The sequence below is a fragment of the Myxocyprinus asiaticus genome, chromosome 43, assembly GCF_019703515.2.
Source record: "Myxocyprinus asiaticus isolate MX2 ecotype Aquarium Trade chromosome 43, UBuf_Myxa_2, whole genome shotgun sequence".
NCBI classification, from domain to species: Eukaryota; Metazoa; Chordata; class Actinopteri; order Cypriniformes; family Catostomidae; genus Myxocyprinus; species Myxocyprinus asiaticus.
This window is the reverse complement of record NC_059386.1, coordinates 1,025,636-1,049,665: the sequence shown is the minus strand read 5'-3', so window position 1 is coordinate 1,049,665 and position 24,030 is coordinate 1,025,636. Positions and strand designations below refer to the sequence as shown.

The following is a 24,030-nucleotide window of genomic DNA, read 5'->3' as shown; positions in this document are numbered from 1 at the left end:
GAAATGGACATTAAATATGTTGGTGGACACAATAGACCAATACAATAAATTGGAAATGGACCTTTAGTATGTTGTTGGATGTAGGGTAATAGACCAATACAATAAATTGGAAATGGACATTTAGTATGTTGTTGGACGTAGGGTAATAGACTATTATAATAAATTTAAAATGGACATTTGGTATGTTGGTGGACACAATAGACCAATACAATAAATTGGAAATGGACTTTTAGTATGTTGGTGGACACAGGGGTAATAGACCAATATAATAAATTAGAAATAGACCTTTAGTATGTTGATGGACTTAGAGTGAATACATCAATACAATGAATTTGAAATGGACATTTAGTATGTTAGTGGACACAAGGGTAATAGACCAATACAATAAATTGGAAATGGACATTTAATATGTTGGTGAACACAGGAGTAATAGACCAATACAATAAATTGGAAATGGACATTTAGTATGTTGGTTGACTTAGATTAAATACATCAATACAATATATTGGAAATGGACATTTAGTATGTTGGTGGACTTAGATTAAATTCATTAATACAATAAATTGGAAATGGACATTAAATATGTTGGTGGACACAATAGACCAATACAATAAATTGGAAATGGACATTTAGTATGTTAGTGGACACAAGGGTAATAGACCAATACAATAAATTGGAAATGGACATTTAGTATGTTGTTGGACTTAGGGTTATTACCCTACGTCCAACAACATACTAAATGTCCATTTCCATTATAATAAATTAATAATAAATATAATTGACCATTATAATAAATTGAAAATGGACATTTAGTATGTTGGTGGACACAATAGACCAATACAATAAATTTGAAATGGACATTTAATATGTTGGTGGACACAATAGACCAATACAATAAATTGGAAATGGACATTTAATGTGTTGGTGGACACAGGGGTAATAGACCAGTATAATAAATTGGAAATGGACCTTTAATATGTTGATGGACTTAGATTAAATACATTAATACAATAAATTGGAAATGGACATTTAGTATGTTGGTTGACTTAGATTAAATACATCAATACAATACATTGGAAATGGACATTTAGTATGTTGGTGGACTTAGATTAAATACATCAATACAATACATTGGAAATGGACATTTAGTATGTTGGTGGACTTAGATTAAATTCATTAATACAATAAATTGGAAATGGACATTAAATATGTTGGTGGACACAATAGACCAATACAATAAATTGGAAATGGACATTTAGCATGTTAGTGGACACAAGGGTAATAGACCTATACAATAAATTGGAAATGGACATTTAGTATGTTGTTGGATGTAGGGTAATAGACCAATACAATAAATTGGAAATGGACATTTAGTATGTTGTTGGACGTAGGGTAATAGACTATTATAATAAATTGAAAATGGACATTTAGTATATTGGTGGATACAACAGACCAATACAATAAATTGGAAATGGACCTTTAGTATGTTGGTGGACACAGGGGTAATAGACCAATATAATAAATTGGAAATGGACATTTAGTATGTTGGTGGTAATAGACCATTATAATAAATTGAAAATGGACATTTAGTATGTTGGTGGACACAATAGACCAATACAATAAATTTGAAATGGACATTTAATATGTTGGTGGACACAATAGACCAATACAATAAATTGAAAATGGACCTTTAGTATGTTGGTGGACACAGGGATAATAGACCATTATAATAAATTGAAAATGGACATTTAGCATGTTGGTGGACACAGGGGTAATAGACCAATACAATAAATTGTAAATGGACATTTAGTATGTTGGTGGTGACAGCGTGTCAGAGTGTCACCTCCTCTCTTTAGGCTGTTTCGTAATTGTCATTGATTAGATCTACCACTGTCGCGTCACAAGTGAATTAAATTGCTACTACACCCACTTGCAAGTCATACATATTTTAACCTGGTCAAAGGGGACAAATCATTTGTCCATGGACAGACCCACTGCCTCCCAGACACACACAGAGGGTCCTCAGACAACAGTGAGAAAGTGGTTCAATTTAGTGGGTAAATGGACAAGTAGTTGTGGTCAGCCCCGTCCCCTACTGGACACACTCCAGGGGCCTGTGGTCCCCCAGGGACAAAGTCTTGTAATATAGCAGGAAGGTGGACAAATAGTGTGTTCATGGTCAGCCCCGCCCCCTCCGGGACACAACCCCGCGGTCTGTGCACCCCCAGGGACAAACTCCTGTAATATAGTGGGAATGTGGACAAATAGTGTGTTTGTGGTCATCCCCGCCCCCTCCCGGACATGCCCCAGCTGTCGGCCAATCAAAGGCTCGCTTCCGTGGGCTTTTCCCAAAATAGCTTGTAAGGGGCCGTTTAGTGGCTACGTGGGTCGTTGGGGCGGTCCTTGGCACCCCGAGGGGGAAGTGATGCAATAAAGTGGGCATTTGGCCCTATAGGGTTTTCGTGGTCAGCCCCCACCTTCCCCCAAAAAAGAGCCCAGCTGTGGTTTATTTGAATGGGGAGGGATCCCACTGCAATAAGCCTGAGTTGGGACATGGTGGCGCCACCCAGCGGTCGGCTGCAGGACTGCATGTAAATGCTTTCCGTTTTTGAACGCTCGTAGCGCGGCCACCGTGGGGCGCAGACGCTCGGGGACGCCTCTGGTCGTCTTCGGGGGACCCGCCGGTTGATGCAGAGCAGCGCTGCGCGTCGGCAAAAATCATCTAGGGTGCGTCGCGCAGCGTCCACGAACCAGCGTCCACGGAGCTACCGAATAAGCGCTCCGAGGACCTCCCATCCTTACTACTTCCCTACTGGCCAGATGGTTTTGCTGCTGAATTTTTTAGATCTTATGCTACAGAACTGGCTCCACTTTTGTTAGAAGTTTATACTGAATCATTAAAGAATGGAAAGCTTCCACCAACCACGACACAAGCCCAGATCAGTCTGATTCTTAAAAAGGACAAAGATCCAAGCAAGTGTAAAAGTTACCATCCAATTTCCCTGATCCAGCTAGATGTAAAAATTCTAACTAAAATTTTGGCTAACCGATTAAGTAAAGTTATGACATCTCTTATACATATAGATCAGGTGGGGTTTATTCAGGGTCGTAGCTCTTCTGATAACATCAGGCGTCTCATCAATATCATGTGGTCAGTAGCGAATCATCAGTCTCCGGTCGCTGCCATCTCACTTGACGCCGAAAAGGCGTTTGATATGGTAGAATGGGATTATCTTTTTAAGATTTTGGAAATGTATGGGTTTGGGAGTACATTTATTGGTTGGATCAAGTTACTTTATAGACACCCTGTAGCAGCGGTACAAACAAATGGATTAATTTCAGATTATTTTACTCTGGATAGGGGCACCCGTCAGGGTTGCCCTCTTTCCCCATTATTGTTCTGTCTTGCCCTGGAACCATTAGCAGCCGCTATAAGAAAAGATGATGATTTTCCAGGGGTGGTGGCAGGAGGTGTGGCACATAAGCTTCTGCTTTATGCAGATGATATTTTATTATTCGTCTCCGACCCCACTAGATCTTGCCTTCACAGAATTATTAATTCCTTTTCCAAGTTCTCAGGATACAAAGTCAACTGCTGAAGCTTTGGCTTTGACAGCATACTGTCCAGTAATGGCCTTCCAGCCAGGCGCTTTCCAGTGGCCCAAACAGGGCATTAAGTATTTGGGCATTTTATTCCCAACAAATTTGTCTGATTTAGTCAGAGTTAATTTTGACCCTTTAATAAAACGGTTTTCGAGCGATGTAGACAGGTGGGCTTCATTACATTTATCGATGATTGGGAAGGTTAATGTTATTAAAATGAACTGTATTCCAAAATTTAACTACTTGCTACAGTCTCTCCCGGTAGACGTCCCCCTCTCTTATTTCAAGCAATTTGATAGCATAGCGAAGTCTTTCATTAAGCGCCCCAGACTACATTTCAGTAAATTACATAGGCCGATTGACAAAGGTGGGCTAGGCCTACCCAAGATTTTGTTTTAATATTATGCATGCGGTCTCAGACATTTGGCTCATTGGTCGCTTCCACCTGAAAGAGCCCCTCCTGGGTTCTGCATTGAACAAGAACTCCTAACCCCTATTTTGCCATTGCACAGCCTTTCCATCAAACTAAATAGAGAAGTTAAATCACACCCCGTTATTTCACATTTACACTCAGTATGGACAAAAGTGTCCAGAGTGTTTAATTCAGATATTTATCTAAATGTTGCCTCGAGCCTATGGCTAAAGCCCAAACTATGCATTAATAAGTCACCTTTTTGTTGGTCAGAGTGGATTGCGAGGGGGGTTTATACACTCGGTGATCTTTACGAGAGCGGTGTGATGAGATCCTTTGAAAATCTGGTTCAATATTTTGGGATCCCCAAATCTCAGTTTTTTAGGTATCTTCAGTTACACCATTTGCTCTGTACTATTTTTGGGAATAGCATACACCCCCCTAAAGCAGCAGATACTCTAGGAGTGGTGATTTCTGCTTTTGGAAAGGGCCATGAGGCATCAGTGTATTACTCCTTATTAATTCAGAGTCTGGGGGACGGAGTCTCAACCACTCTCAAGAGATTATGGGAGAAAGATTTAAACCTGGAATTGGAGGAGAGAGAATGGGCTAGGATTTTAAAAAACATAAAAACTGCATCGAGAGATGCAAGGGTGCGCCTTATACAATTCAAGATTTTACATCGGTTCTATTGGACACCCTCTAAATTGTATAGGCTTGGCCTTAAAGCACACCCACCTGCTGGCGATGCCAGTCAGAGGAAGGAGACATGGCCCATGTTTTTTGGTGGTGTGCTGAGATTCAGGAATTTTGGTTGAAGGTACAGAGTGTTCTGTATGACGTGTTGGGCATTCGGATTTCATTTTGCCCCAGACTCTGTGTTTTGGGTGATGGGGAGGTCATCGACGTAAGTGATAAATACATAAACAGTTGGATCCTCACTAGTGCGATGATAGGCAGGCAGATTGTTTTAAGAGGTTGGAAGTCGGTGGGAGCACCCTCAATTCGGGAGTGGTGCGAAGAGATGGGAAGGGTGGCAGCCTTCGAAGAGGTATCATGTAGAAGGCTGGGGATATGGGATTCTTTTATTGGGAAATGGGGTAGATATTTGACGTTTTTGGGGGGCTCTCGCAGTGGGACTTTGGAGAGAGAGGTATAGTTTAGAGTTGTATGTTTATTATAGGTGTATGTGTGTGTATGTGTATGTATATGTGTGTGTATATATATATATATATATATATATATATATATATATATATATCTATCTATCTATATATATATATATATATATATATATATATATATATATATATATATATATTATTTTATTCTCTGTAAATGTGTGTACTTATGTAAGACCACTGGGATGTTCGTTTGGGGTGGGGTTCTTGATCGGGGAGGGGAAGTAGTGGGTGTTAATTTTGAATCACTGTATACATGTTTTGTTTTTCTTTGTATTGAAAATTAATAAAAATGTTAACCACAAAACAAAGTGTGGAATTAATGGAATTTGTAAATAAAAAATAAGCTAAAATGTGACCAAAGTTATATCAAACTAAAGATACAATTTGATACGTTTACTGTATATTTTTAATGTACCAAGTTAGAAGGTCCCCTTTATAATTAACAGCATTATCTGAGAGAAACTTTGTTTCAAGCAAAATGTAGATTATAACTGAAATATACACAAATTAATCAGAATTGAATCAGAATCAAATCAAATCAGGAAATCTTTATCAATAATGGATATTGATGAAGGTATGTCAATAGATCAAACCGATATTTATTGATCAATAATAATCCATTTTAATGATAATGTTAAATTATATTTAGTCTTTGAAACACATCTTTAGTTTTGTGTCGATAAAGAGGTACTTGAGCCTTACTGATGGTGCTGTGGGGATACTTAAGACAAAAGGTTGGGAAACACTGCTCTGAGGTACTGGAAATGCAGGACAAGTAGGCACCTGTAAGGTCCAAGGGTATGTAAATCTTGCCTTATGTGGACGAACTGGCCACTTTCCTCTACAAAGCAGCCTGCTGTCTGCGACACCAAACTGCATCAGCAGCATGTTACAAATCTGAGCCTTCCTATGAATAAGAAAATGCGATCCATTACATTTAATGCTCTAGATTGTCTAGCAAACTCTGTTGTTTCACCCATGCCACCATTGGATTATTTGTTTCTCACTGTTGCACATGTGCATTGCAAGAGTTTTTGATGGCAGGGGTGCCTCTAGGCATTATTCCCCTGTGTCATTGAGTAACCACGACCAACACTTCTCTCGTCGAGTCTGTGAAAATGTGGAATCAAAGAGGCATTTTCAGCCATTGGTCACTGGCACAGTCTTTAGATCATATTTCCCATTGGATCTATGTGCAGTTTACCAAGCCCTGCAGTTTCCATGTGCTTATTTGGTTTTACAACACCTTAACAGTCTTTCACCTGAACCCTGAAGGTGGCACAAAGTCCAACATGTCCTTTCAACTCTCAACAGGATTCTGACGTGGCCTCTTAGAGTGGTTCACATTTCGGTTTCACAAATTCAGGTGGCACATGCACTCTCCAGGAACATGCTTCACCTTGGTGAATGGAAGCTACACTGGAATGTTGTGCAGAAGTTCTTTCCGTGGTTTGGGGAGATGGATCTCACTGTCACTTGTGGTTTACAAAGACAAAGACGTCCAGTCCTCTCCATATTGCTGGGGCTGAGATTATCCACTCATGCTCAGCACCACCTCTGGGGGTTATCTGGAATTCAGAGAGGCACAGTTAAATACATAACTAGCATTCTATCAGATATAGTAGATTTTACCTTTGTGCAGATGTAATGGCTGGTATCCCTGGTATCCCACGAAAATGCCCATTGCTTACTGTAATGGGGTGAATGAGTAACAGACAAGACAATGCTTTCTAAGTCACCCCTGAGAAGCTCTTTTTTAGAGAATTCAGATGTGAAGAAATGAAGAGGAGTTTAGGCACTGGGGAAGGTAAGAGCTGCGAATAACCCAGGATTTGCTGTAGCTTGATGTTCCAGAAAAGGTGTGCAGAGATTGGGGCCGAGATCCTGCCAGTAGTTGCACCAATCGCTTCCTGGAAACAGAGAGAACAGTCTGTAAGCATTTCAGCTGAGTCCAAGCTCCCCTTTGCCAAGTGCTGTTGCCGTTTATATCTCCAAGGCTTGATGAGAGAGACTTAGTTACACTTCCTTAGTTTTAGCGGTATTTCAGTCCTACAGAGATCTGACAGCACCTTCCTGAGGCAGATGGGATAGTCCTCCCAGCTTTCCGAATGCACCAGGCCTTCCCAAGATGTTCAATGTGCATGGGATATCCATCGAAGGTGGACAATTCATTCAGCCTCTGAAAGTCATTGCAGGAGTGGAAGTTGACAAAGCTCTTCTGGAATATTATAATAGGACTGGACCATGGGCTTTGTGATTCTTCTGTCATACCCATTTTCAGCATCTGTTTAACCTCTACCTTGATAGCCTCTTGACGAGCCTCTGGTACCTAGGCTTGTAGAGCCTGCAGATATGTGACTCCAGATGGGGTTAGAGTGTTGTGAGAGATTATTTTTGTTTGACCTGGAGTCTCGGGAAAACTCATAATCCCTGATTGACCGGGGCTTCCAACTTGTGTTTCTGCATCAGGGTGAGCTGATCTTCCATGGCAAGACTGGTCGCCATGTTGGGCCATGGGCTCCACCCAGCATATGAGGTGGTTTGCTCTGTACATCTCTGACTTGGCTGATGGACTCGATAGGTCACAAGTCCTGTCCTCTCCCTGCCTAAAAGGAAGAAACTTGGAGGTGGTAGAAGAAGCTAACACTAGCTCTCTATCACCAGGTTGGAACAGATGTTCATGTACAAGGGACATCACTCTGTCAATCCTCACCCTTATGTCCCACACATCTTCTATCACCAATTGGTGGGGTGAAAATTGTTGCTCCCAGGCATTTTTGGTGATGTTCAAAAGCCCAGAGGCTGACGGCAACCAGGACAGCCAGGAACCTGGAAGTGGTCTTTGATGACCAGCTAATATTCACTGCCTGCATCTCATCAATCACCCAGTCTTGCATTACAACATGCTGTATAGCTCCTGGTCCAAGATCTTGTTATTTCAAGACTGTATTACTGCAACACTCTGTTGGTCAGCCTTTCAACTAGCACAATCAAGCCACTACAGCTGGTCCAGAGAGCAGTGGCATGTCTGGTCATTAATCAACCACAGAAGGTTCACGTCATCTGCCTCTTGATTTTAATCCACTGGCTACCTGAAGCTGCCAGAATCAAATTAAAGGCTTTGTTTTTTGCCTTCAAGACAGCCAATTAAACATCACTGACTTCAACTCATTCCTTCAACTCATTCCTCCAGGTCTATGTCCCCTCTTTGAAATCGATGGATCCTGGATCGTGATGGTTCCATCATAACAAGACACAAAAACTCTTTCACGGTCATTCACTTTCTCTGTTCCTCTGTGGTGGAATGAGCTTCCAACCTCCACCTGATCTGCCAAAACCATTTCAGCATTCAAGAAACAGCTGAAAACACATCTTTTCCACAAGCACTTAACCAGTCCACAAGCATAATGGCACTTACCATTTAATATAAAAAATATTAAATATATATTAAATAAATGAATAAAAATTAAATAAAAAATACCTCCTCTTCTGCTCTGGCTTCTATACTACTCCTGCTACCATTGGAACTTGGCAATGCGATACTGCAGATATTGTTGAATTTTGTGTGACAAATTGCTTATGTTTCTCATATATAAGTTGCTTTGATTGAAAGTGTCTACTAAATGACTAAATTTTAATGTGACTGTGAAACAGAACAGCTACTGGGTAGCATGCAGCATAATTGACTAACGACAGAATATACTTGTGACCCTGGGCAGACTCTGGCAGCTGACCAACCATGCCCATTCCTATGCATTTGAAAGGCAACTCTTTGATGGGCAGTGGAACAAGGGGGCTTGGGGGGCAGAAATTTTCCCACTTACACACTTCATTGTATTGGTAGAACTACTTCACCTCTCCAACAAGCCCGGGGCAATGGAATTGATCATAGATGTAATGGATAGTGTTTTGAGCACCCAGATGCCTAATGAGGGGATGGGAGTGTGCCACCATCATCACCATCTTCGTCTTTGTCTGTGGTACCACCAGCAGCCTTCTTTCAACACCCTGCATGGTTACCATGCAGTACAACAGGCCATTATTGACAGAAAAGTAGGAAGCAGGCTGAGGGCCAACTTGTCTGTTTTCTCCCTTGACCACTTAAACCTGAGTCCAGCTGTTCCTCATGCTGTTCTCTGGCACAGGAACCCCAAACTGTAACCTGTTGAAATGAATGAGAATACACATTTAATGGTTTCTGTCTATACTCACCATCTTTCTTGATATTGGTGTACAGTAGAGTTATACACAGGACAGGGGCTCTGCCTCTTCTCCAGGTCGCAGGCTGCATGGTAATCAAAAGTAATCAGATGAACCCTGGCCAATCCTTTCCTATTAACAGGGGATCTGGCATATCCTTAAACCAAGCTAGCATCCAATATCCAGGAATCTGGCCATGATGGTGACTGCCCTGGCTGGCACATAGCAAGTATCGCTGTATACACAGGTTATTGAAATCAGTGTTTTCCTGGTTTCTCTGTTACCAGCACCCCAGGGTTTGAACGAGGCTGACTGAACTCCTTGAATCCAGGACAGCTTTAGTATGTCAGCTGTCTAGACTCACCTTCTTCTCCAGTTAATCAGATGGAAGAGAATGGTGAACTATGCAGCCCACAAACCACAAGCGTTTCTAGAGGATTCAGGTATATTGGCATGGGTTCATCTCTTTGTGATGACCGGCTGACTTTCAAATTTGGTCCTCCATCAATCACCTCTCTGGGAGACTCCTCCGAGGATATGTTGCATCTTTCTCCTCAATGCCTTGTGCACGTGTTGCCTCTGCCAACTCCACCTCCTCAATGAGCTTGCTTGGGGTTTCAGGATTCCGCATCCTCATTGGTTTGCTTTGTGACACATCACAACTCGCTTGTTGACCTGGACCTGATTGGGCTTCCCAATAACAAAGGGTGCAATAATGTGGGCCCACTTGGTTGCTGACCATAAGGGATGGGAACAAACTAAATCAAATGGGCTGGCGAAGGGTGAGGTCTGCAAACTGATGAAAAAGATACTCCATATTGAGAGATGGGTGGGTCTGCAGAAGTGAGAAGAAGGTTGGTCTGGCCTCACTAAAGATACCTGCATTCTCCACCAGTTGTAATGGGTAACTGAGGAACAGATGAAGTGATGCTTTTTAAATTAACCCAGATGGGCTCTTTATTGAAAATATTTTAGAGGTGAAGGAGTCAAGAGGAGATGAGAGGTGTCAGGAAAGGTGAATGTTGTGAATTAATGTGTGGATGTGCTAGGAAGGATGTGCAGAGCTCGGGCACTTTATTAGGCCCATAGTGTTAAGTGTTAATAAAGTGGTAAGTGAGTGTATATTATCCATATGCTAGCCAAGTTTCTAAATATTTATGCAGTTTCTTCCATTGTAATTTTTGGTATTATGGCGAGCCACCTTTGCACAACCCAGCATACCACAGTCATACACACACACACACACACACACACACACACACACACACACACCACCAGTACTAGTCAGTCGCTTCCTGGAAACACAGAGAGAACAGTCGGTAAGCATCTAAGTGGAGTCCAAGCTCACCTTTGCCAAGTACTGGTGGTGTGTGTGTATGTGTGTGTGTGTGTGTGTGACTGTGGTTTCCAAGGGCGATGCTGGGTTGTGCATAGGTGGCTCACCGTACTACCAAAAATTACAATGGAAGAAACTGCATAAATATTTAGAAGCTTGGTTAGCATATGGTTAATATTCACTCATTTAGCACTTTATTAGGAATACTATGGTGTTATTAGGAACACTAAAGTGCCCGACATGGAATTCTGCTGTTGTAGCCCATCTGCCTCAAGGTTCGACGTGTTGCGCATTCTGAGATGCTATTCTGCTCACTACAATTGTACAGAGTGGTTATCTGAGTTACTGTAGCCTTTCTGTCAGCTCAAACTAGTCTGGCCATTCTCCATTGACCTCTCTCATCAACAAGGTGTTTCCATCTGCAGAACTGTTTTTGTTTTTGGCACCATTCTGAGTAAACTCTAGAGACTGTTGTGCGTGAAAATCCCAGGAGACAAGCAGTTACAGAAATACTCAAACCAGCCCCTCTGGCCCCAAAAATCATGCTACAGTCGAAATCACTGAGATCACATTTGTCCCCATTCTGATGGTTGATGTGAACATTAACTGAAGCTCCTGACCCATATTTGCATGCTTTTATGCATTCCACATGACTGACTGATAATCGCATGAATAAGTAGGTGTACAGGTGTTCCTAATAAAGTGCTCAGTGAGTGTAAATAATAAGAAAAAAAATTCAAGTGAGCTTTTATGAAGATTTGTCATTTAATTGCTTGCAGATATTGACGAGTGTCTTCAGAATGGCATGCTGTGTAAGAATGGCCACTGTCTGAACACAGAGGGCAGTTTTCAATGCATCTGTAATGCAGGATTCAAGCTCACACCTGATGGGAGAAACTGTGTGGGTAAGACATGATCCAGCATACACTCAACCTCTAAGACACTGAGTCTTAAAATGAACAGGGCCAAATAAACATGTAGATAATCAGGGTGGGAAGTTATCATTGATCCAGACCCCATTGCAGAGAAAATCATGATTATCTTGAAGGGTGAACCCTTAATTATCTGAATTAACGTCATGGTTACTTGTGTAACCTCTGTTCCCTGATTGAGGGAATGAGACGTTGTGTCACTGTAGTGACACTAGGGGTCACTCTTGGGAGCCCGAGACACCTCTGGTCTTTGATAAAAGGCCAATGAAAATTGGCGAGTGGTATTGGCATGCCACTCCCCTGGACATACGGGTGTAAAAGGAGCTGGTATGCAACCACTCATTCAGGTTTTATGCTGAGGAGCCGAGACAAGGTCCGGCCATTTCAGCGGGTAGTTCAGCATTGTGGCAGGAGGGACACAACGTCTCGTTCCCTCCATCAGGGAATGGAGGTTACACAAGTAACCATGACGTTCCCTATCTGTCACTCACTCGACGTTGTGTCGATGTAGTGACACTAGGGGTCCCTAAACGAAACCCCACAACTGGCTGAACTGTGTTACGTGAACTGGCGGTGTGGGGCGGGCAGATCACTGTGTGCCTCGTAGCCAGCACAACAGGTCGACAGGTAACCTCCCCAACACAGTTATAAGTGTCAAACGGCCCTTTGGGGACAAGTCGACTACCCAAAAGATAGAGACAGGCTAACCCAGTAGTGGCCTCTTTTCCCCTTCTTTTTTTTCCCACTCCCTAAAAAAGAAGGGGGATTATCCAACTGGGCCGCCAGGTCTAGTTGGGGGGTGTTCCTCCCAAGGGGAGGACACCGCGGAGACCACACCTCACCCAAAGAGGGGGGGATATTTAAGTGGAAAAATACGTCACATGGTCTTTCTGACCATATGGAGAGTCTTCAAGGTAGATCCTACCCAATGGGGGAGGAGTTACTACAAACATGGAGACTGGGGCAGAGGGGCTCTGGCCAAGGAAGATGTAGTTTGCCAACAGGGAAACGAATTAGTGGAAGATATACATTGCATAGGGTTAGCCTTACAGGGAACCACCACATGCGGAGCACCTACCCCAGAACAGGACTCTCAGTTAGCACGTGTACTGGGCCGACAGCGAGTCTCTCCGAAAACTTGACTGCCACAGGGCTCGGAGGAAGTCAACCAGGGAACAAAGTTTGTGAACACTACTGGGAATTAATGGCGCACGTCTTCAGCTCAAAAGGAGGTGGAAGGCGCTATGTGCAAGCAATACACCCGGCCGGCTATCCCGGGCTTATCCGCTTGTATTGCGTGCCACTACCTGGGATGAAACTGGTTTCACCCGGAGGTTGTAGAACCTTACAAAGGTGTTGGGTGTTGCCCAGCCTGCTGCTCTGCAAATGTCTGTTAGAGAGGCACCCCTGGCCAGGGCCAAGGAGGCCACTACAACCCTGGTAGAATGGGCTTGTAGCCTTACCAGGGGCGGCATGTCCTGGGTGTGATATGCCATAGTTATGGCGTCAATGAGCCAGTGGGCGATCCTCTGCTTGGAGACAGCGCTTCCTTTCCGCTGTGCACCAAAGCAGACAAAGAGCTGCTCAGAGATCCTAAAGCTCTGCATGCAATCCAAATAGATGTGTAAAGCACGCACCGGACACAGCAACAACAGGGCTGGGTCTGCCTCCTCCTGGGGCAGCGCTTGCAGGTTCACCACCTGGTACCTAAAAGGGGTCATGGGAACCTTGGGCACATAGCCCGGTCGGGGTCTCAGGATCACGTGAGAGTAGCCCGGACTGAACTCCAGGCACGTTTCGCTGACAGAGAACGCTTGCAGGTCTCCTACCCTCTTGAAGGAAGTGAGCGCAGTCAGGATGGCAGTCTTCAAGGAGAGTGCCTTAAGCTCGGCTGACTGCAAAGGCTCAAAGGGGGCTCTCTGTAGACCCCGAAGAACTACAGAGAGGTCCCATGAGGGAACGAGGCATGGTCTGGAGGGATTCAGCATCCTGGCGCCTCTGAGGAACCTGATGATCAGGTCGTGCTTCATTAAGGACTTACCGTCGACTGCGTCGTGGTGTGCTGCTATGGCGGCAGCGTACACCTTCAAGGTGGAAGGGGACAACCGCCCTTCCAACCTCTCCTGCAGGAAGGAAAGCACTGATCCGACTGCGCGTCTCTGAGTGTCTTCCCGTCAGGAAGAACACCACTTAGTGAACAGACGCCACTAAAAGGCATACAGGCACCTTGTAGAGGGGGCCCTAACCTGAGTGATCGTGTCTACCACCGCGGGTAGGGTGACCTGCTCCTTGTCCTCCCTGACCTTGCACAGGGTCTTGAGCCGCGCTGGGGCAGGATATGCCAGATAGCCTCCATCTGCTGCTCCATGAGAACTGCTGGGCAAAGTCCTTGACGGTATTGCCAAATAGGCCAGCCTGGGAGATGGGGGCAGCAAGGAACCGTGTCCTGTCGGCCTCACCCATCTCGACCAGGTTGAGCCAAAGGTGGCGCTCCTGGACCACTAATGTGGACATCGTCCGCCCGAGAGACCACGCCATGACCTCCGTCACTTGGAGGTCAAGGTCGGTCGCCGAGCGCAGTTCCTGCATCAATCCCGTGGCGGAACTACCCTTGTGCAGTTCCTTTAGTGCCTTGGCGGACTTGCAGGAGAGCCATGGTGTGCAGGGCGGAGGTGGCTTGTCCAGCAGCACCGTAGGCCTTGGCCGTCAGAGATGACGTAAACCTACAGGCCATGGATGGGGGCTTTGGGCACCCATGCCAGGTAGCGGCGCTCTGCGGGCATAGGTGCACCGCGAGCGCCTTTATCCACTGGGGGATTGCCGGATAGCCCTTGGCTGCTCCACCATCGAGGGTAGTGAGGGTGGGGAAGCTGAAAATATCAGGACCGGGCAGTAAAAAGTGTCTCCCACAACCTTGCCAGCTCTTCATGCACTTCCGGGAAGGAAGGAATGGGGGAGGGGCGTGGCTTTGAGCTTCGCCGCGAGCCCAGGAACCAATCATCGAGCCGTGAGGGTTCAGAGAAGAGCAGAGGGTTCCACTCTAGCCGACGCTCACGGCTGCCCGGGAAAGCATGTCGCTATCTCCGTGTCAGTCTTTGACTGGGCAATCGTCCCCGAAGGGAGGAGCCCAGCTGAGGTTTCCGCGTCTGACTGGACAAGCCCGCTCTCCGATGCTGCGCTCGAGAGCTCATCACTTTCGCGGGCTCCGAATAAGAGGTCGAACTCGCCGTGAGACGAGCCGGCGGACTCATCCGGAAGCCCGATCGGGGCAGATGAGCGTGCTGGGGAATGGGAGGTCCTCGGGGGGATACCCGGCTGAGGCGGTCCCATTTGGTTCCCCAAATCACCCCCAGTGCTAGCCACGCTGGCCTCATACCCGTGGGTAAAAGGACCGAGGCGGGGAGCCTCTGGGGTGGCTTGCTTTCTTACGAAGGCGAGCCGCGACCGCATCGTTGCCATGGACATGTCCTCGCGATGAGTACATGACCATCCGTGAACGCTGTCTCCGCGTGAGCAGTGCCCAGACACGAAAGACAGTAATCGTGACCGTCAGAAGGCGAGAGATAACGAGCGCAACCAGGAATAACACACAAAGGAAAGGCATCTTTAAAAAGACGTTCCATGCGTGCTGCTCTTTTAGAGAAATATACTCTTTTAGAGAAATATACTCTTATTTCTGCCGAAGTGCCCAGGGGCATTCTCTGCAGTGCACCAGTGCAGAGGAGGGAGAAGCCGCTGAAATGCGCCATCAGATCCAGCAGAGGTGAATGAACAGTTGTGGGAATTCAGCTCAGTGAGCATGACCGTTCGGCACCGATGAGAAAATTTGAACCTGAATGAGTGGTTGCATACTAGCTCCTTTTATACCCGTATATCCGGGGGAGTGGCATGCAAATACCACTCGCCAATTTTCATTGGCCTTTTATCAAAGACCAGAGGTGTCTTGGGCTCCCAAGAGTGACCCCTAGTGTCACTACATTGACACAACGTCGAGTGAGTGACAGATAGGGAACAGTTGCTACAGCTTTGTGAGTGCCAGACTTATGCAAAGGTTAACCTGGGCTGAAGCCTAGTGCCCTGATCTGTATGGGTGGGGTCCCAAACAATGTATGTGAGTGGTGTGGAGCGGGGAGTGTTACAAAGCAGGGAGTGGCGCAGTGCGAATTTGCCTGGTGGAAGGAGGAGTTTTCTGTCACTCCAAGACAGCTCTGATACTGCTCCATGACGAGCATAACGTATGTCAACCTAATTGAATGGTCAGAAAGAAAGACAGATTTTGTCAAATATTATAAGAAAGAGACCAAACACAAATACAAATGCTTACTGAAAATAACATGTGGTGAGGGTTAACACTAGTGTAGGGAGGTTTTACTTACCTCAAGAAAAGAGTAATTGTGGAATTTAAAAAGACATGTGGCCAGAAAACAGGACAAAGTAAAAAAAAAAAAAAAAAAACTAAAGGTGGGTTATGTCTCTTTCTCTCCTATTATAGATTAGTACCCAATTTAAAGTAAAAAAAAACAAAAAAAAAAAACGTCATCATAGATCTCCCTTGCAAAAATTGCACAAACATGTTTTTCAACTGTACATTAAATTTAACTATAAAAATTGAACAACAACCAAGGTTATCAGTTTTTATGAGGTATTAGAAACAGTTCAAGAAATGACCAAAAATGCAAATTGTTTTGCAGAACATGACGGAAAACCAGAACAAAAAATGCTGGTAATCAGTTAAGAATGTTATTATTTATTTCCAAAGATTATTCATGAAACCAAAGACAAAAGAATTTTCAGAATTACACCACTTGCTGTTCTGTCATTGCCTGCACACTCTATTGAGGAAAAAGTTCACCTGTCCATTGTCACTGTGGCTACCGCACCTGATATATTTCTATATTTGTATCCAGTGTTATCAGCTGATTTGAATTAAAATGTTCCCTGTATGCTTACCATTTTAAATGAAAATGAAAATATGATTATATAGCATTGCACTACAAATTTTAGTCATGGTCTATTTTTATAAATCATATTTGTTTTTATTTTCCTGATAATTATATAGAGATATGCCATTCTGTTTATGTATATACATTTAATGTCTTAGCCGATATTAACATTTTCAATAATTTAAAATGGCAATTCCTTGTCAAGTAGTGTTTCAGCTGGTAGAAGGAGGCTATATGGACTTGAATCCAGCCAAAAAATTGTGAAAGTGAACTCAGCATTGGGCGATTAGGCAATTTGACGTTTTTGAATATGCTGTAACTTTAAATAAGTGGTAAAGAATTTTAAAGTAGTTGAAAGTAAATTACTAGTTAAGAAGTTTTGAGATATGTAGAGAATATGTCAAATTTATTTATTTTCATTTATTAAGCTTTTAATTTGAGTTTATTTGTTTTAAATATGAATCGTTGCACGTTTCCATCCACAACATCATGTGCATTATCTTGAGGGAGCCGCCTTGTCATGCTGGAGCAGCTGTACCTCATTTTGTTAAATGTTGCCAGGAGATGCCACAGAATAAGTGTAATATCTGATATAATGAGGGCTAAAATGTCTGCGATGCCCATACGCTGCCAGACCCCGCATACCTGGGAGCACCTGCTCTCAAAACTGTTCTGGCAGATTGTGAGGACTGACTTTAACGATCATCTGTGGGTTAAACATTTTCGAATGTCAAGGGCTATGTTTGAAGATTTGTGTGCCAAGGTCGGGCCAGTCACAACAAGCTATAGCACACTCATGGCATGTGCACAAATGGTCAAAACACATTATCGTTTTGCGAATAAACTGTTTCCATTACCTTAATGCACGTTTTAACTAATGAGAAACTCTAGAAAATCCACCTCTGCTTAGTGCATACATTTTTAAGCACATTTTAAGAGTTTATTCACATATCAAGCATTTCCATTCAGAATTTTAATGCGCAATTTCAAAATGTGCATAAAAATAGTTCAGCCCAGGGTCCCCTGCTCTCTAATGTTGGGTGCACTCTGTGCAATTTGTACGGTCCTTTACGATTGTTGCTTGTCAGATTGTACATTATGAACATGTTGAGATCTTGGGTAAAAGCCATGGCACACTGTGCGAGATTATGCTTTACAATACACACTGAAGCAAAGACTGTGGTCCCAGTCATCAGTCTTAAGTGTGATCAATCAGATCATTTATTTATTTTTGTTTAGTAAGCTTGTAATTTATTTAATTTAGGAAATATGCTTTCATAAGTGTTGAATTTATGATAAAAAATTTGTATGATTATTTATTAAAACGTGATTTTTTTTTTAGCATTTTTAGCATTAAAAAGAGCATGAGTGGAGTGTTAACTGGGTGCAAATGTTGCTAGTGAATGAATTCTGAGCGGGGTTTCTCTCAACACAGTGAGCAGGTTATCTCATTTGGTTGTCGTGGGAGCATACGACACTGCCAGAATTGCGTTGGAGATTCATTGCTAAGGCAATTAATCGACCACTGGTAAACATGGCACACTAAAGCGATCAAAGATTTTACCCTATGATAAGAGAAAATCCTTTACGATCTCCGAAATTTGTCTCAGACTGCAAAATCACACAATGTGAACCCAGCTTAAGTCTGACCTTGTCTGTAAGAATGTCAGATTCAAAGAGTTTTTGTTCTGCTTTAGATCATGATGAATATGCCACCACAAACATGTGTCTGAATGGCATGTGCATCAATGAAGATGGCAGCTTTAAATGTGTGTGTAAACCTGGATTCACCCTTAACCCCAGCGAACGCTACTGTACATGTGAACCCCCTTTCCCTTTTCTAAAAACCTTTTTTTTTTAAAGTAATGTTTTGTTTTCTGGTTTTGGCTTAAAATGCATTTACTGTATGATGATTTGATCCCTGACTGTATTGTGTTGATGGATGACATCATACTGTTGTTACTGTCAACCATCTTCATTGTTTTAAACAATACATTGATGCTGACCCAGTCTAATATAGGATTTTCTGTGACCTAACATATAGTTTAGTGTAATGTCTGTAATCTGGATTAATTCTCCCTTGATCAATAGATTCTTTGAAACAACTGGTTGTGTATTTTTAAGACATTTATGTGCAAGTGTAAATGGAAGTGCATACTCAATCAAATGCCAGCAATATAAAGTACTGTAAATAGGCACTTAGATTTATAAATTTAGCTGATGCTTTTTTATCCAAAGTGATTTAAAAATGACCTATATTTCAAAAGAAATAAAGAGACACAGTTTTGCGATTATTTGTGAATACTCATGTTTTGTACATTATGTGTGTCTCTTTTACAGATATGGATGAGTGCCAGACTCCAGGTGTGTGTATGAATGGACGCTGTGTGAACACTCATGGTTCTTTCAGGTGTGAATGTTTTGCAGATCTTACTGTTGGAATAGATGGACACACATGTGTAGGTAAGAACTAGTAAAACTAACACACTGACATGCATTATAATACATCTGTACAATAAACTATGATTTCCTTTTAAGGCTTTAAAAACTATGAATGACATGAAAAATAATGTTTTAAATATCAAATTATTTCTAAATAGTGTGTCTCTCTTTTTGGTCAACTTTAGTTTTGGTCAGTTTTACAGTTACACTTGTTTTTTGAACTCATATTTGATAATTTCTTTAATACAAAATAAAATATGCATTTTATATATATTTTATTATATTATGCAATAGTAAATTATTTCTTTCCTAATTTCCTAGTTATTTTAATGCTCTGATTAAACCCACAAGCCCTTATTTGTCATGAAGCAAAACCTTTAAGATTTCGTTTAATAATTTGATCACTCCACAGAAATAGAGTAAGTGTGCATCTCCTCCTCTTTGACACTGCACGTCATAAACACATTCGCCATTTCATGATGGTTTAAAGTGAAACCAGAGCGCTTTGCATTCACTTTCAAAGTTTATACTTGTTCATGCCTAGATTCAGGGCCAATCTTTTTTAATTACAGCATGCAGGAAATCACAGAATGCTAATTTAATGAATGAGCACCTTGAATTGAAGCATGGCATTGCAACAACTAGAGGGCGAATTATTTGCAATTCTAAGGGTGAATTTACACTTTCACACATGCTATAATTCAGAGGAATATGGTGGTTTGTTTGAAAAATGTTTATAAATATTAAGGTGCCCATTTTGAAGAGTTATTATGGTATTAATTCTGACTGGCTGTACAGTATTAACCTCCTGAGACCCCCGTGTGACTGCTGCATGCATTTTCCATTCCCCTTTTAGATTTGTAACTAGTAACACCTAATAAACATGCAAAAAAATAAAATAAATTGAGACTTAGGCCTAGATTTACTAAGATCTCAAATAACGGGTGCTAATTTGCTTGTGCAATCTTTCAAATTGCGTGTGCGCATATGGGCATTTTGTGGGTGATTTACTAAGAAAAATCGCGCATATACAGGGTTTACCTGAGAGGAAACCGAACAGTGGAAACGCATCAAAAGGGATTACCAAGAGGGGAATCACCATGTATGGAGCACTGAGCCCAAGTACACGGGCTCACCTGAAAAGGGGCATACCACGAGTACTGGGCCTGGTGGCATTACTCCTCCACCGAGTTCACCACCGAATAGTGCTTAAGGAATTAAAGAGGCGTCCAGTGTTCACCAGTTGCGGGGAACTGTTGTGGACAAGATAGCACATATTATCACCTTAAAAGGGGAAAGGTGCAATCGATACACCTGACCGGTTACCCAGCCTACCTGTTGTTACCCCGTAACACTCAGGTCAAAACCGGTTCTATGCGCAGGTTGCAGAACCTCGCAAATGTATTGGGTGTAGCCCAACCCACTGCTCTGCATATGTCTGTTAGAGAGGCGCCCCTCGCCAGTGCCCAAGAGGACGCAAAACCTCTGGTGGAGTGCACCCAGACTCCCAAAGGGCATGGCAGTTCTTGTGATTGGTAAGCCAGAGAAATGGCATCCACAATCCAATGGGACAACCTCTGTTTGGGAGACAGCTTTCCCCTTCTGCTGCCCTCCAAAGCAGACAAAGAGCTGCTCAGAGCATCTTAAGCTCTGCGTGCAGTCCAGATAGATGCGCAGGGCATGAACTGGACACAGCAACGACAAGGCCGGGTCTTCCTCCTCTGAAGGGAGCGCTTGCAGTTTCACCACCTGATCCTGGTAGGGAGTGGTGGGATCTTTAGGCATTCGCTGGTGGCAGAGAGCGGCTGCAGGTCCCCAACCCTCTTGATAGAAGTGAGCGCCGTCTTCAGCGACAAAGTGCTGAGCTCGGCCTGCTCCAGGGGCTCAAAGGGGGCTCTCTATGGTCCTACCTGCCTTACAGAGAGATCCCAAGAGAGAATCAGGCGCTGTCTAGGGGGATTCAATCTCCTCGCACCTTTGAGGAACCTGGTGATCAGGTCGTGCAGCCGTGAGAGTCTTCCATCCAGTGTATCGTGATATGCTACTATAGCAGCCATGTACACCTTCAGGGTAGAGTGAGACAGCCATCTCTCCAGCCCCTCCTGTAGGAAGGACAACACAGACCTGACCGCGCATCTCCGTGGATCTTCCCTGTGGGAAGAACATCAATTTGCAAAGAGACGCCACTTCAGAGTGTGCAGCTGCCTCATGGAGGGGGCTCTGGCATGAGTGATCGTGTCTACCACCACTGGTGGAAGGCCTTCTAGGTCCTCCACATCCCATCCAGGAGCCAGACATGGAGATTCCAGAGGTCCGGCCTCGGGTGCCGGAGTGTGCCCTGCCCCTGAGTGAGAAGGTCCTGCCTCAGGGGAATGCGCCAGGGAGGGGCTACTGCCAGGAGCATCCGGTCTGAAAACCAAGTCTGGTTGGGCCAGTATGGCACAACCATCAGGACTTGTTGCCTGTCCTCCCTGACTTTGCACAACATCTGTGCAACAAGGCTCACTGGGGGAAACGCATACTTGCGCAGCTCCTGAGGCCAGCTGTGCGCTAAGGCATCTGTGCCGAGGGAAGCCTCGGACAGGAAGTACCAAAAGGGTACTTCCTGTGCTGAGGGGAGCCTCGGACAGGAAGTACCAAAAGGGTACTTCCTGGGAGGTGAACAGGTCCACCTGTGCCTCCCCGAATCTCTCCTAAATTAGCTGGACTGCACGGGGGTGGAGTCTCCACTCTCTACAGAGCGTTACCTGCCATGAGAGCGCATACGCTACATGGTTGAGGATGCCTGGGAGGTGAGTGGCTCACAGAGACTTCAACATCTGCTGACTCCAAAGGAGGAGGCAGCAGGTGAGTTGCGACATGCAACGTGAGCGTACGCCGCCCTGGCGGTTTATGACGCCACAGTCGCTGTGTTGTTTGTCCGGACCAACACATGCTTGCCCTGAATCAATGGCCAAAGCCTCCACAGGGCCAGCAATACTGCCAGCAACTCTAGGCAGTTGATGTGCCATTGCAGGCGGGGCCCTGTCCAGAACCCCAATACTGCCTGCCCGTTGCACACAGCGCCCCAGGTCCATCATGACCACGACGATGTGGAACCCTCCACCCTGCCCTGAGCATTCACGGCTGGATGATTGGTTTCTGGGCTCAGAGTGCAACTCATGGCCACGCCCCGCCCCGGTGCCCTTCTTCCCTGAAGTGCACGAGGAGCTCACGAATTTGAGGAAGGCACCTTTCTCTGCCTGTACACGCTTTGCCGGCTCGTCCACCCTAACTACCATCGACGGTGGAGCGGCTAAGGGATACATCAAGCTTCCCCATTTATGCTCACAGGGCGCAGCCACCTGGAGGAACCGACCAAGGCTCCCTTCCAAGGCGTGTATGTTTTCTTCATCACTCGTGGTGAAGACTTACAACACCGCGGATCAGGCCGCCTCCGCCCTGCACACCATGACTATCCTGCAGGTCCACCAGGCCAAGGCGCTTAAAGATCTGCACGACGGTAGGACCAACCCAGGGCTTATGCAGGAACTGCATACCACAACCGACCTCGCTCTACAGGCGATGAAATGATGGATGATGTCCACCTTGGTGATCCAAGAGTGGCACCTGTGGCTCAACCTTGTGGAGACGTGTGATGCCAAGAAGGTTTGCTTTCTCGATGTGCTCATCTCCCAAGGGGGGCTCTTTGGCGACACTGTCGAGGACTTTGCTCATCAGTCCTTGACAGTGAAGAAGCAGATGGAGGCCATCAAACATATCCTGCCATGGTGCGACTCGGCCGCCTACAGGCCTCCGAAGTCCCGTGCCCCGTCTACCTCTCGCCAGGGTCATCCTCTTGCGGTGTCGGCCCCATCTCCCCCACCATCTGAGCCCGTACACCGGCCTCTGAGAAGAAGAGCCTCCCACAGGAAGGTGGCACCGCCTGCCCATCAGCCGGCTGCGAAGAACCCCGGATGGGCTTCGAAGCGGTCCTGAGACAGGCAACCCAGGGATGAGGCAACTCTCATTGGCTGGCCTGACCCACGTGTGCGCACGTGCCCCACTCCCACCCCTGGGCCAGCATGAGATGAGTACCCTCGTAACATCGCCGGGTGCCTTCTGGGCCCCGCAACCAAATTGTCAATTAAAGAGCAGTTTCCTCATTCCCTGGGTCATTCTCCAATGCTCAGCCCCTCCAGCCCTCATGCTCACGATGGCCAGGTGCTGAAACTCTTTCCGGTCAATGAGCGGGACGCGAGTATCTCACGTTCTCTTGTTTTCCATCGAAATTAAGCTGGAAAACAGGTAAGTATAGTGGTTCTTGGGGCTGCTCACCTGCCACCGGCCACCGTTGTTGGCTCACGGGGCAGCACGCCTCCCCTGGACGATCTTCCTGGTGGGGCGTCTGCTCTGCCTCACCGCGAACCACCCACCCCAGGCATGATAAATCCAATCGTCCCCCTGGTGCCTTTAGCACAGAGCCTGGAAGCCTGGTTAGCGCTTTCCAGCCCGTTGCGTTGGCTCATCAGGATGATCCGGCTTGGCTATGCGATCCAGTTCGCCAGACAGCCGCCCAGGTTCAGTGGTGACCTCTCAACCACGGTGCAATGCGAGGATGCCTCGGTCCTTCGGGCGGAGGTCGCCACCCTTCTGGCGAAGGGAGCGATAGAGCCCGTTCCCTTAGCTGAGTCACACAAGGGCTTTTACAGCCCTTATTTTATCGTGCCCAAGAAGAGGGGTTGCACCCAATCCTGGATCTGCGTGCCTTGAACAGAGCCTTACACAGGCTTCCGTTCAAGATGTTGACGCAGAAGCGCATCCTGTCAGTACGACATCAGGATTGGTTTGCGGCCATCGACCTGAAGGACGCGTAATTTCAGGTAGCGATCCTTCCTTGACACAGACCCTTTGTTCGGTTTGCCTTCGAGGGATGAGCATACCAGTACAAGGTCCTCCCTTTCGGTCTGTCCCTGTCTCCTCACGTCTTTACCAAAGT

General features: G+C 45.0%; 1 protein-coding gene across 1 annotated transcript in view; it reads left to right on the top strand.

Moving 5' to 3' along the window:
* Positions 1-24,030, top strand: part of LOC127433192 (fibrillin-2-like) — a 198,545-nt gene that overhangs the window by 56,250 nt on the left and 118,265 nt on the right. The window contains 3 exon segments of the mRNA XM_051684909.1: positions 11,515-11,640; positions 18,308-18,430; positions 18,951-19,073. Of these exon segments, the coding sequence (XP_051540869.1) occupies positions 11,515-11,640; positions 18,308-18,430; positions 18,951-19,073 (372 nt within the window).